The 15,345-nt window shown below is 53.8% G+C and overlaps 1 protein-coding gene, 1 long non-coding RNA gene and 1 other non-coding gene across 5 annotated transcripts; 1 reads left to right on the forward strand and 2 right to left on the reverse strand.

Annotated features, from left to right (window-relative positions):
- Window positions 1-3,444: 3,444 nt before the first annotated feature.
- On the reverse strand, window positions 3,445-5,331 carry LOC141407337 (uncharacterized). The gene is made up of 2 exons (XR_012416178.1): window positions 4,616-5,331; window positions 3,445-4,479 (listed from the first exon to the last, which is right to left on the reverse strand). It is a non-coding gene; the product is annotated as an uncharacterized lncRNA (long non-coding RNA).
- LOC123574810 (U7 small nuclear RNA) lies at window positions 3,491-3,550 on the forward strand. Its single transcript, XR_006699995.1, has one exon. It is a non-coding gene; the product is annotated as a U7 small nuclear RNA (small nuclear RNA).
- Window positions 5,332-9,015: 3,684 nt separating the features above from the next.
- On the reverse strand, window positions 9,016-15,138 carry BAG5 (BAG cochaperone 5). Of its 3 annotated transcripts, none has more exons than XM_005562294.5 (2): window positions 15,094-15,138; window positions 9,016-13,666 (listed from the first exon to the last, which is right to left on the reverse strand). In XM_005562294.5, exon 2 carries the CDS (start codon window positions 13,636-13,638, stop codon window positions 12,295-12,297), a length of 1,344 nt encoding a protein of 447 aa, XP_005562351.2. In that variant the 5' UTR covers window positions 13,639-13,666; window positions 15,094-15,138; the 3' UTR covers window positions 9,016-12,294. The 3 variants fall into 3 exon arrangements, with proteins under 3 accessions (XP_005562351.2, XP_065403601.1, XP_005562352.1); XM_065547529.2 differs by having other exon boundaries at window positions 14,563-15,138; XM_005562295.5 differs by having other exon boundaries at window positions 14,376-15,130.
- Between the last annotated feature and the right edge of the window lie 207 nt (window positions 15,139-15,345).

Below are 15,345 nucleotides of genomic sequence, written 5' to 3' on the forward strand. Positions count from 1 at the left end.
ACAGATGTTGGCAGGCGGTCACTGGATGCCCCGCGCAAGCGCCATCCACCCCCAGAACAGAAGCGCAGCTCAGGCGAGGCCATGGCCACCTGTCCACCATTGGCCAGGGCAGGTGCACCCGGCGTGGCCCAGGCAGGATAGCTGCGCCAGCCGGCTGGCCCCAAACCACTTCCGGTGTTCTGGGCTCTGCAAAACCTGACCTTGGGCGCCGCCTGGTGACCAGACGTGGGAGAACCAAGCAGGCAGGTGGGGGCCTGGAGGGGCAGACGCTTGGCGTTTGGGGGACCTCCAAGGTCAGGGAGCCGCATGCTGTGCAGGTGAGCCACCCTGCAAGCCAGGGGCTGTAGGGAGGGCGGTGGGTAGCAAGGGTCTGTCTGGGGTCCTCCCTCCACCCAGCCTGGCCAGCGCCGATGCTGAGCTGTGCAGGGCCCATGTGCACTGGCACTGGGTGAGGGAATGGGCCAGAACAGCCCAGGCCATGGTCCCCACCCCGGCAGGGACAGGCCTCGCACATTCAGCTAGAGGCACCCCCTGGGGCGTGCTCTCGGGTCTGCCCTGGCACAGACCTACTGCCGGTGTGGGCGTCCATGGCAGTCACTCGGCCAGGCCTGGGAGAACCCAGCGCAGGGGCAGCCTGGGACTAGTGCTGTGCTCTGTGGGAGCCACTGATCCAGGATGCAGTCCTGCCCTTGTTGGGGCCTGCTGCCCCAAGGCCTTGTGGGATCTGGCCCTCCAGACTCTCACCTGCCTGCCTGGCTCCAACCTGGGGGTCCTTGCTCCAGCGGTCCAGCCTGCACACTCTTCCCCAGGCCCACATGGCCTGCTCCACAGGACCACCTGCATAGCCACGTTGGTGCTGGGATGCCTGCTTTCCCTTTGAGGGGCTGGGTCAGGATTAAGGGCTAGAAGATGCCCTTTCCTGGGAGATGAAACCTGGATGCACAGAGGAAGGGGCACACACACCCAGGAGCCCCAGGCTTCCAAGAGCACCCTGGGCTTGCTGTGGCCATCTACAGGCAGTGCCCAGACCAGACCGCAGCCCAAGAAGGCAGCTGGGTGCCTCGCTGCCCCACACCTGCACCCTGACATCCCCAGTACGTTTTTAAATTTGTGTGTGTGTGTGATGGTCTCGCTCTGTCGCCGGGGCTGGAGTACAGTGGCGTGATCTCGGCTCACTGCAACCTCTGCCTTCTGAGTTCAAGCAATTCTCATGCTTCAGCCTCCCGAGTAGCTGGGGCCACAGGCACCCGCCACCACGCCCGGAACCTTTAAGAAGCAGCGCCCTCTGCTCTCAGCGAGGCCCAGTGGGTTCCGCTGCCCAGGCCTCTACAACTCCGCCCCATGGCTGACCCCTCCTCCTGCCAGCCAGGCTGGATCCCTGGGCACCCCCATCCCCTGGTGCTGTCCTCACCGCCCCCAAATCCTTTCCCTGACCCCCTCGCCCCACCCCACTGCTGCCCCCAGGGGCACTCAGCAAAGCCTCCAAATCTCCCTTGGCTCGTGGGGCCCAGAAAGCCCTGGCAGTCCTGGCACTGTCCCCTACCCGCTGCCTGAAGTTCTTCCAGGGCCTCCAGTATGCCCAGCCCTGGCTCTAGGCTCTGCTTTTGAAAAGTCATCATTTTCCTTTCCTTTCCCACGTGCAGAGAAACGCCAGCTGCGCTGGAGGAGCGGAGTTGGGGGAGCCCCAGGAGGATCTGAGCGTCCCAGTTTCCCGATCTCTTTCTGGGCCTTTCATCTCTGGCCATCAGCAAGGCCCTGCCTCTGTGCCAGGCTCTGTGTAAAGGGTGCACCCAGTGGGGCCCAGACTACCCCATCATGGGTGATCCTGGTGGCACACGCACAGGACTCATGTACCTCAGCCACACCTGAGGGCACCGGTTCCTGCTGACCCCCCGTACCCCACGAGACGGGTGCCCACGGAGCTTTGCAGCATGTTCCCCGACTCAGGAGGCAAAACCGCCCCCTCAGCTCCGCTCCTGCCGCTCCTGGAGCCTATGCCACCTGCAGAGGGCACCCACAGGTGTCAGCGTGTTGAGCCAGGTGCTGCTCTAGGTACTGGGGATACAAGCAGGAACGGAACAAGTTTCATGTCCTCAGGGTCTCAGGTACGGGGCCCCTGGCATCGGGCTAGGTCCTCTGAGGGCGATGGGGCAGGAAGGGGCAGAGCGCAGGCATTGTGGTTGGAGACTGACTGCAGCTGACATCTGGCACGTGCTGCCCGCTGGGGTCCACGTGGCCCACTGGGCTCTTTGGCTGCTGGTGGTCAGAGGATGGCTTGGTCATGCCAGAGCTGGGACACAGCACAGAAGCCGGTTCTTTCTGTGGGAATGGCCATCAGGTGGCCTGGTCATGAGGCTGTTTCTGCCTATGACCCAGCACCAGACAGCAGCCGTTCCACTCTCACCCTCTCTGGGTGACTGGTACACCCAGAGACAGCAGAGGGGAGAGGGACCTCGAGGAACCCAGCCAGCCCTCCACATCCGTTTCTGTCCGTGTGAGCAGGGCCCCGGTGCCCCTCTAGGCCCAGCCTGCCCAACCTAGGAAGGGCTGGCGTGGGACCCGGGGTGGGCAGATGGCTCCATCCTGGCTCCCAGCCACACTGAGCCTAGGGCACCATGCCCTTCTGTCAGCCTGCAGACGCTTGCTGGGTACCTTCCCTGCCCCAGGCCTGGCAGGAAGATGAGGTGACAGAGGCGGCCCTGGGGAGCTCCTTCTGCTTCTTACCTGGCCGCCCCTCACCTAGGCCAGAGCCAGATCCTGGCCCTTGCCCCGCAGCGGCCTCTGCAGGCACAGGACCTCCGAGCTGCCAGGACATGGCTTCTTGTCTCCTTCCTCCCTCCTGGTCCACGCAGCAGTCCTGGGTGCCCCCGCCCTGCACAGTTATGGCCCTCTATCAGTCTGCCCTTCCCAGCCCTCGCCAGCCTGTGAAAGCACTGGGGATGCGGTGAGTTCCTGTGCCCGTGGGGAAGGGGCCAGCAAAGACACCAAAGTGGCAAACAGCAGGAACATGAAGCTGTGAGGGCTGGTGATGCCGGGCGGGAAGCCAGGCGGGGAGGCAGGATGGTGTGTGGCCTGACCCCACCTCGCAGCCAGGAAACAGGCACACGGAGATGTCCTGCACGTGTCAGGGCCCCAGGTAGGTGGCTGCAGGAGGCTGGGCCCTCAGGTGGGCCTCCCCAGTCACACAGCCTTGGCTGACCTGTCTGTCCTCTCGTCCAGCCACAGGGAGACAAAGACCTCTTTGTCCCTCCACCCTTCCGCCCAGAGCCTCCCCAGCCAGTGCAGCTCTGAGCATGTCCCCACGGGAGGGAGACAGTCCCCGGTGGGGCCTGGCAGTCCTGGCAGCTGCCCTGAGGCACAGGCCCTGGGGGACTCGGTGCTTTGAGGGCAGGGGCAGGTGATGGAAGTGGGCTGGGGAAAGGGAGGCTGAGAAGGCGGCAGTGTGGCGCGTGTGAATTTGTTTATGAACTAGCTACAAAAATGTCTTTTCCAGTGTTTGCTCTTCTAGAATTTGACTAGCAGGTTTTCCGGTCTTTAGTGGAAAGCCCTTTAAATAAATACAAGAAAAGAAAAAGCAAAAAAAAAGTCTTCCTCAATCAAATCTGAGGTGGTTCCTTCCCCAACCAGGCTGGCTGGGTGGGGAGGGAGGGCCCGAAGCCCAGGCTCCTAGGGAAAGGCTCTGATCCAGCTTCAGGGCCACAGCAGCTCTGCTCCCCACCCCAGGGCTGGGCTGGGACACTGGCCCTTCCTGGCAGGGGTGTCCTACCCCACAGAGAAGCCTTGGGAGGTGGCCACCGCTGGGCCACTGCCCCTCACCAGGCCCAGAGGCCCAGTTCTCAGTCTGAAAAGAAAACCTGCCCTGGGCCGCTTATGACCAGGTGGGGCTTGGTGGGCACAGGGGGCCTGGCGGGAGCGCTGGAGCCCAGGGGCCTGGGAGGGGCCCAGGTCTGACATCTCATCCCGCACCAGGCTCTCTGCAGGCCTTCAGTTCCAGAACTGTGTCCTCAAAATCCTGTTGATGCTGCCACAAGTGGGCTCTCTCCTCCCCCATTCCGGGAAGGTTCTGGGTGAGTGGCTAGCCGTCCCTCCCACTGGGAGCTCCAGTACCTGAACTGCCAGCCACCTGCAGCCCCCACCTCACCCCAGGCAGTACTGCACCCTGGGCTGGCGGGACCAGCCTGGAGGGCCCTCCTGGGGCTCTGAGGCTCATGGACAGCCTCCCAGGGAGCGTCTCTGCTGGTCTCATTTCTGTCTGGGAGGGAGTTGGGTGAGCAGCGGGGAGAGGCTGAGTGGATGCCTGCCCACCTGGAACAGTGCTAGGTGGGGATGGGGGGCACCACGGGGCACACACAAGCCACCAGAAGGGCCGATGTCCACTCGGAACGACAGTCAGGGGCGCGGCTGTGTGGGTGGAGGCGGTCTGGAAGAGCAGGCATGGCAGAGCGGCCGCTGGCTCACATGGACTGGCGGAGCACTGTCCTGCTGGGGCCATCCCAAAGAGAAGCATGGCCCGTCACTCCCCAGGCTAAAAACCATCCACGGCTGCCCCTCCTCATGGCTGAAGCGCAGCTCCTAGGCCCCACCCAACGCCCTCAGGTCCCCTTCTCTCCCTCACCCTGTGGAGAGTGGAGCTGCCTCCTGTCCCTCGGAGGACTCTCAGGCCCCAGCCCTGTCCCAGCAGCTTGTGGTCCAGCTTAGCTGGCCCTGCCAGGCTCTCCAGGCTCCAGCAGCAGTGGCAGCTGTCAGCACAGCCAAGCTGCCAGCACTACCGCCTCCCAGGCAGGTGGCACTCTCACTCTGATGAAGCGCTCAGCTTACCGACTGGAACAGTGTTCATGACTACGGTCGTGCCTGGGAAGAAGACGAGCTCCTGCACTTCCCATCACGTTCCACTGCTTGTCTGTGACCAACTAACCTCTCCACCTCTGCCAGGAAGCCTCCCTGGGCTTCTCAACCACCCCATCACATCCGGCCAAAGCTCCTTGCGACGGATCCCTCAGAAAGCCACGTGGCCTCTACAGGGGCCCTTGCCCCAGTTCCATGCCTTTGCCCCCAGCACCTCACAGGCACTCGGCAGATGCTGGTTAAATGGAGAGTCCACCCCAAGGCTCAGCGACGCTCCCTCAGTCCTCCTCACCCCCACAGGTTAGTAGGTTTCCTTCAAGTACTTCACCCAGCAACCAGGAAGATTCCTCGTCATCTCAAATCGGTCTGAAAGGCGCACTAGGCACGCGCTGGCCCCGACACTGCCCCTCCCTGGTCCTCTCCAACAGCACCGAAGACATGGAGGTCGGCCCAGGCTCAGGAATCACAGAGCTAACTGCTCATTTCGGCGTCACAAGCACGAGCAGACGAATTTCAGAGACAGAAGCCAACATCGCCACCCCTGATCTTTAGAGGCTCCAGCCAGCCTGGCCCCCGTGGCTCGGTGGTCAGCCAAGGCCTCTGGAATTGGAGCGGCCTTGCTGCTCCAAGGCAGGGTGTGACCCAGTCTGCCCTGCTGGCCCCCCTGCCCTGGGGACAGAGTGGGAGGCACTTCTGATTCCACCCGGGCTCTCAGGGGGATGAGGTGGCTTCAGGTGAGAGATCCTGACTGGCCCCCCAGAGCCCTGGTGGAAGGTTCAGCAGAGGGAAGGTCCTTTGGATCCGACAAGCAGAAGGATTTGAAACTCTCTGAAGCTATCTGAAGATCTGAGATTTTTCCACTCATTTATTCAGCAAGTATTCACTGAATGCCTACTACATGCCAGGAGCTAAGGACACTATTTCCAAAGAACAGCTCACCCAAAAGGCATGTGAGTGCCCATTACTGCCAGGACCTGAGGCTGCATGGATGAAGAGACAGATCTTGCCTTGAAAGGCACTGTGGCCTGGCGTGGGAGAGACAGGTGAGCCAGTGTGTTCAAGAGCTATTAATAGGGTACGGGAACAGAAGATACGCTCCACAGCCCAAGGGATGGGCAGGGAGGGCTTCGGATGAGAGCACCAGAACCCAGGGCCATGAACAGCAAAGTCATCTGATGACCTTGCTCCGCTCGGCACTCAGAACCACCCAGCTCCATGTCCCAACACCCACAGAGGACTGAGGTGGGGCAGACACCAGTGGGAGACGGAGACAGAAGGTGGGGAACTGGCAACATTCATCTGAAAACGCGGCCGCAGGGACACAGTTCGAGAACTGGAAGGGTTCTAACACACTGAAAACCTGCCAGTCGCCGCGACGGCAGCGGGGACCAGAGATGGAGAGGCAGCGTGCGGCCCCGAGTCCTTACCAAATGGGGTCACAGACCCCTGGCAGCTCCGCAAAGACCAGAGAACCCTAAGTGGGGAAACAGCTTCACTTCACTTCACCCTTACTCCAGAAAGATACATTTTCGCAGCTGTAATTCGCCAGTGGAAGACGTGTGCACAGAAGGAAGCACTGGTTTAAGACAGTCTTTCCACGATGAGGGATGCCGGTTCACTGACACAGTGGCTTTGAGACATAATGCTGGAGCTGAATGCTTCACGTTAACCAGCTGAATCCTTCAAGCCTAAGCACTAAGTACTGCCCACCTTTCAGAAGAAACTGAAGCTCAGGGGCTCAGCTTTGAAAGTGGCACAGCTCGCTGGGCACAGTGGCTCACACCTGTAATCCCGGCACTTTAGGAGGCTGAGGCAGGCAGATCACGAGGTCAAGAGATGGAGACCATCCCGGCCAACATGGTGAAACCTCGTGTCTACTAAAAATACAAAAATCTGGGAGGCTGAGGCAGGAGAATGGCGTAAACCCGGGAGGCGGAGCTTGCAGTGAGCTGAGATCCGGCCACTGCACTCCAGCCTGGGCGACAGAGCGAGACTCCATCTCAACAACAACAACAACAACAACAACAACAACAAAAATACAAAAATTAGCTGGGCGTGGTGGCGCACAGCTGTAATCCCAGCTACTTGGGAGGCTGAGGCAGGAGAATCACTTGAACCCAAGAGGCAGAGGTTGCAGTGAGCCAAGATTGTGCCATTGCACTCCAGCCTGGGCGACAGGGAAAAAAAAAAAAAAAAAAGAGAGAGAGAAAGAGAAAATGGCACAGCTGAGATGTGAACCTAGCAGTCTGAGCCCCAGCCTGCTTTAGCTACTTGGCCAGCACTCCTTGAAGTGGGAGCTTTTAGAAATCCTGATGTCCAGACTGTATGCCATCCTGATGAAGCTAGAATCCCTGGGGTGGGCCCCAAGCACCAGCCATTTCTTCAACTCTCCAGGTAAGTCCAACAGGCAGCTGAGTCTTGAACTGCAACCAAATTGTCCTTCCCTCCTTTGCCAGGTGACTCTGGGCAGTTCCCTGGGCAAGGGACCACCTGAATCTCAGAATCATCTATGAAACAGATAGTATGAAAAACCTGCCTCAAGGGGTGCTGAGAGCTTAAAACGTGCATAGAACATTTTGCACAGATGGCCGGGCAGTGGAGCTGGGGCTGCTGGGACATTCTGGACCACACTGCTCAGGGCCTCACAGGGATGTGGCCAGGTGAAATAGTGGAGGTCACTCAAGGTTTTCATTCAGAAAAGCCATATGATCAGAGCCGTGCTTTTAGAAAGACCAAGAGGGCAAATATGTGAACGAGGACCTGAAATAGCCTGCTAGTGACTGGCATAAAAAAGGGCACAAACTGGAGACCCAGAACTAGGGACACAGAGTCCTAAGGCTCCCTGGTGACCCCCCCGACCCCAAAATCTGTGCAATGATAACTACACAAAATGGAAAAGCAAGGCCAAGCGTGGTAGCTCATGTCTGTCATCCCAGCACTTTGGGAGGTTGAGGTAGGAGGATCGCTTGAGCCCAGGAGTTCGAGACCCTTAAGAGTTAAGACCCTGTTTCAGTAAAAAACAAAAGAACCCAAAATATTTTGTAAGATGCCCTCAGACATGTCCTGACCAGCAGGGGTGACCCCAGACCTGCATATAAAAGGCCCTCAATTAGGGCCCAGCTTGTACCCACAATCAAGAGCCAAGCTTGCCAGGGCATGGCCCCTCAGCCCCTGCAACCTCGTTCCAGCTCAGCCCACAGCCCACTCCAGGGTTTCTTCTTTTCAAAAAAATAGAGATGGGGTCTGTGTTGCCCAGGATGGTCTTGAACTACTAGGCTCAAGCAGTCCTCCCACCTTAGCCTCCCAAAGTGCCAAGATTACTGGTGTAAGCCACCACACCCACCCTCTCCTGTCCTATTTCTAACCAGCCTTGAAAAGCCCAGTGAGACCCCTTCCTAAGCCACTGGTCTTTCTCCGGCTTGCGCTTGACACCTGCCCTGACACCAGACATTCACACCTGAGACAGACCAGGAGTGGCTGACTCCCCTCGTCCCTTCTCTGACTAGACTGGAATTTCTCCATGGCCACTGGTGGCACAATGGACTCTTCAATCCTCAGCGCAACACGAGGATACGCTAGGAGCCTGGTTAACGCTGCTTCCAGTGTAACTGATAAGAATCCTCACGTGTGGTAGAGGATTTATTCAAAAGCTCACATTTCCCCCAGAGTGTTTCTCTTTAACTGTACACGTCATTTCTCTTGGCTCTGGGCCTATCATGTGTTTGCGAGGCTTGCAAAGGCTGCTTCTGTTTGGATCACCTGAAAGATAAAAGCAGGCAGAGAAGACAACAAAAATACAATAGAAGGCCAGGCGCGGTGGCTCACACCTGTAATCCCAGCACTTTGAGAGGCTGAGGCAGGTGGATCACGAGGTCAGGATATCGAGACCACGGTGAAACCCCATCTCTACTAAAAATACAAAAAATTAGCCAGGCATGGTGGCGGGCACCTCTAGTCCCAGCTACTCGAGAGGCTGAGGCAGGAGAATGGCATGAACCTGGGAGGTGGAGCTTGCAGTGAGCCGAGATCATGCCACTGCACTCCAGCCTGGTCGACAGAGCAAGACTCCGTTTCAAAAAAAAAAAAAAAAAAGGACTCCTTACGCAAGTCAGACAGTCCATGAAGGTGATAATATATGACTATATAAAGAACACACACATCGGACTCACAGCCCTTCACCACTGCAAGCATAAGCTAAGAGACTGGTTTTATTTCAAGAATAACTAAGGGTATACTAATACATGTATCTCAAAGTAACACTGAATTATTGAAGACACACTATTCCAATAGTCACAGAGTTGACAGAGAGGGGACAGGAACCGATATACTGGAAAAACACACTTGCATTATACATCAAAATTGATGGCCAATATCTCCCTAGGTATTAAAATACCCAACAAATTAAAAGCTGAAAAGCTGTGCTAAAAAAAAAAAAAAAAAAAACCCAAAACCTTGCATGTACAAGCTAAGCTCAGACCCTTAGAAACCAGATAGAAATGGACAAAGCCAAACAAATGAGAAAAACTGGTTGAGCTTCTCAATCATATCAAATATATGTACATTTAGCAAAATAAACCACTAAACTATACTTCGTAGACATATTCATTACATTTATTTTAATAACTACTTCATTATAGGCTGACTGGCTTTCCTGTTTGGATAAAGTGTGATCTGAAAGCAGCGCTGACTGAATGTAAATCAAGCAAATGTTCCCAGTCATTTTTGGCATGAATATGGATTATAGTGTTTAATGCAGACCCAAGGCCACACATTTTTGGGGAGTAGGTTTTACTTGCAGTACAGATTCCTTTCATGTAAGATCACAAAAAAACAACACAATGTGACAAGCCCCGTTGAAGAATTACATGCAGTAGCTCATATTAACACAAACAGCTCCCCATGAGGGCCGAGAAGAGCTAAATCCGGTGTCACTAGGGTTCACTGCAGGAGGAGAATAATCCGGTACAAGGATCTAGAACAGATTGAAACCAGAAACAAAGCCATGCCTGATGGTCACTCAAGGTCAGTCTGATCATTTTCATGACCAAAATAACCCATGTGAACAATTCAAAATGACCATGGAAGAGCTGAGCACCCTGTACTCACACACGATGCCCACAGCTTGGCAAAAGGTAAACACTTTTGTTTGAAAAGAATAACAGAGACATCTACTTTCAAAGAACAATGGATACTTTTAAAGGGAATGCTGACGTTTAACTTTACAAAATGAAATTAAAAATGTAAGTAGTACTCTGATGAAGAATGTGCCTGAAATGTAATCAGGATTTCCCGGCGGTATAATTAAACAGAGCTCTAATTTAAAAACTCTTCCTGGGCTGGGCGCCGTGGCTCAGACCTATAATCCCAGCACTTTGGGAGGCCGAGGCAGGCGGATCACGAGGTTAGGAGTTCGAGACCAGCCTGACCAACATGGTGAAACCCCGTCTCTACTAAAAATACAAAAATTAGCCAGGTGTGGTGGCTCACGCCTGTAATCCCAGCTGCTCAGGAGGCTGAGGCAGGAGAATCACCTGAACCCGGGAGGTGGAGCTTGTAGTGTAGTGAGCTGAGATGGCAGCACTGCACTTCAGCCTGGGCAACAGAGTGAGACTCCATCTCAAAAATAAATAAATAAAAAATAAAAACTCTTCCGCAAGATTTTAAGAGCATTCTAAAATTATGATACAGAAAAGCAATCCTAAAACTACTCTGGCCAAAATGTGGATTCGAATGACCTGCCTTGAGCCCGCAGTTGCCAGGAGCTGGACCTGCAGTAGTGTGGGAGCTCACAGCCTCAATAGCGACTGCCCTCTGACCCCACCATCCAGTGATTCTAGAACATTTCTAGTAGGAAAGACACAGCAAGGGATTTTCATGATCGGGAAATACTGAGACAAACTGAAGATCTGTTAAGGGCTATGCTTTTGTCATCGTTTAGGTATTTAAGGCTACTTCTTTAGCCAGCATACTTTCAGCTGTTTAGAGTGACAATTTCCCTACACAAAGTTACCAAATTAGCATCTCTGAAAGAGAATAATATTACCCTGGATTTCCAAAGATGCACTCTAATAGGATGACCAGGCAAAAAGTGACCCGGGGGAGGAGTCTGTTATAACACCCGGACCAACATGTTCTCAAGGCACTTCAGAACTTCGGGGAATTACTTCATACTGGATCCTCAGAAAGTACTGACGGAAATACACATCCTTTAGCAGAAGAAAGACGCTTCATGCAGGATTGACTTTAATGGCTCTTTCAGGCAACAGAGAAACCACCACATGCTCATAACATGAGCTCAGTTGTTCAGCAGGCACCCAGAGGAAGCCTTTAATTCCAAGCAGGTTTCACTAATTAGTCCTGGAGCAGGTGTGGTTTTGATATTTACCATGTGAGTGGTTAACAGCTGACTGCCTAGGAAAACCTAGGAAGGCCTGGTCCCTCTGGGTTACTGACAGCATCCACCCTCACGTTGTAACACAGCACTGGGGAGGTGTGACAAGGTTGTCCATTTTACAGCCTTGGACCACAGAAGAGAACCATTACATGCTACATTCAGACTTTTTGGCTTAGTTTTAGTATAACCTGACACTGGAAACCCATCTCCGGTCTTCATCCTCCAACTACAGGTATGGGTGTTTCCTTTTCTTTTTTTTAAAGGCCCATTAACTTCATTTAAAGGTTCCCATCCTTATAAATTACTCACTAAGGAAAACTATAATCTCAGATTTTAGAAAAAGCAATTTACAAGATATTATTGCTGGTCCTTTATCCCTTCTCTTTAATGCAATCTCAAAGGTTTTTTGGCTATTAGTTTTCACAATTTTCTTATGTTGCACACAAAAACAAGATTCCTCTCTCTAAAATGTAGAGTATGGGGAAAACACAGATGCTGTTTTTCCAACTAAAAATGTTTACAAAGAACAGATTGTCTCAACAAACAAAAAAACCCCACCCCATTAAGCTGGGTAGGACCAATAAGTGAAAAAAAATGTCTTCTATCGAGCATAATAAAACAGAACATGTACTTCTTGTGTTTGAACCTTACTCCTATTTAACCAAAAATTTCCCCTTTCTCATAATTTTCCTATTATTATGTAAGGTTATGCCTAGTTCTAGATTCTGAAATACCTGCATTTTAATGCTTGCACAACCCATTTTAAATTTACAAAAGCTGCCTCTATTTCATTTTCTGATTGAAAACACACAAAAAAAGGACAAACCAAACAAACCACACCACATCATAGAGAGAATGATCCGAATGGAAAAGTTAATGTGCTGTAATGATATTTGTCTTGCAACATCACAAGCAGCAGATACTGAATAGAATTTGCTTCAATCATAAATACTGAGACTGAAATATGCACGTATAAATCAATGAACTGAAAGCTCTCTATACATAGAAGCACATATGAAGTGCAAAACAATATCAAAAGTGAGACCTCTGGTATTTTAGTACTCCCATTCATCGGATTTCAGGTCGAGATAGCTGAGAATATTCTGGGCAAGCTTCACAGCCTGTTTCCTGGCAGCCTTACACTTCTCTTCTCCCTGCGGATCAACAGCATCCAGGGCTAGCAGCTGCTTGGTGAGCAGCTCTTCCAGCCGGATGTAGTTCTTATCGGTTCGATTTCCATCAAATGAAAGAACTTCTCCTTGGATCTCGGACAAGTTTCCAAGGACGTTCCAGACGGCTTTATGGGATGGGTGCTCCTCACAAGCAAACAGCTTTCTTTTCTCAAGGGCCTCCTTCAAGTCAATATACGTGATCAGAGTTTGCACCTCGATCACTGCTCTTCTCCTGGCTTCCCGGATGCAGGGGTTTTTTTCAAGACTTACCTCATCCAACTGTCCAATTAAACCCTGCAATTCTGTTTTGGAGCTCAGGTACAATTCAGGAGGGTTTTGTGCTTGGAGAAGTTCATTTTTTATTTCTCTCATTCTCGTGAGGACCTTTTCTATTTTTAAAATGGAATGATTCTGTCTCAGGTCAAATGCTTTAGTCGTGTCTGCTTCCTCTTCCAAATCCAGATACTTCAATAATTTGTTGATATCTTCTACTACCTCCCTCCGATAATTTCTGATTTCTGTCCGGCCGCACACATCTAGAGCATCTAGGTCAGCGATCAGCCCTGAGAGCACACAGGATAAGTGCCTGCAGGTCTCACTGTTGTTCACGCCCATCAGAAGTGCAATCAGGACCCCTCGGGCCTTGTTCACCTCACACATCACAAAGTTGATTTTGGCCACGGAAGGATGTGCATCCTCGGAAAGCGGCAGGGAAGGCTGCTTTTTCATGCAGTCTTCGATAATCTCTTGCACCGCACAGATTTTGGTTAAAGTGTGATACCTTGCTTTCCGCAAGGAGATTTTTCCTCCAGTTTTAACATGTGTCAGCCTCAGAATGATATCCTGGATGCCTTCTTCAAACTCGTCAGTTACGCAGTTGCCTCCATTATAAAATGGCACAATTTTCTCTCTAACGAGGGACTGGGCTTCCTCAAAAATGTTCTGTATTTCAATCCGGTGTGGGTGGTTTGCATTCTGCTCCAACTCTTTGAGAAGACGTTCTGTCTCCTGTGCTGCCCTCTTCCTAGCTTGCTGAATATCTCCTTTTCCTTCAGTATCTACAGAGTCTATTTCAAAAAGTTGTTTTGTTAGAATCCTCTCCAGTTTCTTGTAATTCTTGTCATCTGACAGACCACTGAAGCCGACAACTTGCTGTTCTACACTTTTTACTTCCTTTTGGATTTCCTGAAGCCTACTAATAGAAGGATGTTGGTTTCCCATATCCATACTTTTGTTGTGTTCAGTTTCACAAGCACTAAAAGATGACAAGAATAACTTATTACAGCACAAGGCTTCTGCAGAACACTAATGGTATACTAAGTCATTCTAAAATTCTCATTTTAAAAAGGCATACTTTCGAGCAGTCATCCCACCTCAGCCTCCCCAGTAGCTGGGACTACAGGCGTACACCACCACGCCCAGCTAATGTTATTATTTTTAGTAGAGACAAGTCTCACTATATTGCCCAGGCTAGTCTCAGACGATCCGCCCGCCCCCGCCTCTCAAAGTGCTGGGATTAAGGTGTGAGTCACCGTACGCCGCACAAACTATTTGGAACCGGCAGGGCACCTTTATGCAAGGTGAAACAGTAGCTCTTGTAACCTTCCGAACACTAACAGTACCCCGCCCCGCCACACAGCTATGCCTAGTTTCCAGAAACTCTAAGCAAAATAAACTGAACCAGTAGAACAAAAACCAGTGGCTCTCAGATATCCCCAAGTTCCCGCTTCTTCCCTTTGTGCACTTCCCCTCCCCACCCTTTTAGCTCCTCACACATCTTCCCTCCCAGATGTCTCCCCGAAGAGATAAAAACCCCACAGGTAAAGAAGAGGGACGGGGATTGCGCTGAAGGGCACCACCTTGGGCTTTCGAGGCCCAGCACCTCCTCAGCCCCCAACATGCTCCACTGTCTCAAAAAACTACAACCTGCGAAAATGTGGTAACTGAATAATTCATTCACTCGCCTCCCACTGAGAGTCCACAATCGCCTAATGCACGTTTCAAGCTCTTGGTTTCTATCAAACGGCTCGCTCAAGGTGGGTAACCAATGGAAACGCATCATCCATCCCCTGTGGATGTTCTGGAGGCCACGGAGGGCAGGCGGCCCGAGTTCCTTCCTCCCCGCCTCGCCCTTCCCTCTTGGCTCTTTACCCAGAAGAGGTCTGAGCTGGCTGCGATCTTGGCGTCCCGTGGCTGAGGTGGCGAGGTGGAAGATCAGCCCTTTACGGGGTGCGGCACCGGAGCTGGGCCCCCAGCTGCATCCCTCGCGCCCCTCCCGACTAGGTCTGAGCGGGGCAGCCGGTGAAGGGGCCGGCGGTGAAGGGGCTGCTACTGGCTGCAGCAGCCGCTCCGGGCGTCTCGGCCTAGGTGCCAGGGCGCGCCCGCAGGCCCTGACCTCACAATGGGCGCGCGAGGGGCCCTCGGCCCGGCCGGGGGAAGCCGGGGAAGGAGGGGAGCCAAGGCCCCGCCGGAGACACCAGAGACCAGGCCCGACCACCCCTGGACAGCGTCCGAGCCAGGGACGGGGACGGCGCCGAGACCAACTCTGCTCGGCCTGTGCCGACAGGCCGCGCTGGGGTGGGCGCTGGCAGAAAGGTGGTCCAGCGGGGAGCCCCGCGCGGACGGGGGGCCCCACTCGTCCCCCCGACGGAGGGAAAAGGCCACACGCCGCGCTTCGCTCACCTGTCCCGCCCGCGCCATCGCGCGATGCGTCGCCGACGCTTCCACGACTTCCGCAGCTCCGGCCGTCGCCCGGGCCAGCCAGCCCACGCCCCTGGCCGAACACCCCTAAACCCGGGGACACCTCCTCCGGCGTCCGCGCCTAGCCGCCGACAGCGCCAAGCCCACCGCCAGCGGCGCAGCAAGGCAACTTGGAGTGACAGCGACCAAGGAGCGGCCGCCCGGGTCAGCCCGCGCCGCCCGCCGCTCCCGTAG

This window comes from Macaca fascicularis, chromosome 7, assembly GCF_037993035.2.
Source record: "Macaca fascicularis isolate 582-1 chromosome 7, T2T-MFA8v1.1".
Taxonomy (NCBI): domain Eukaryota; kingdom Metazoa; phylum Chordata; class Mammalia; order Primates; family Cercopithecidae; genus Macaca; species Macaca fascicularis.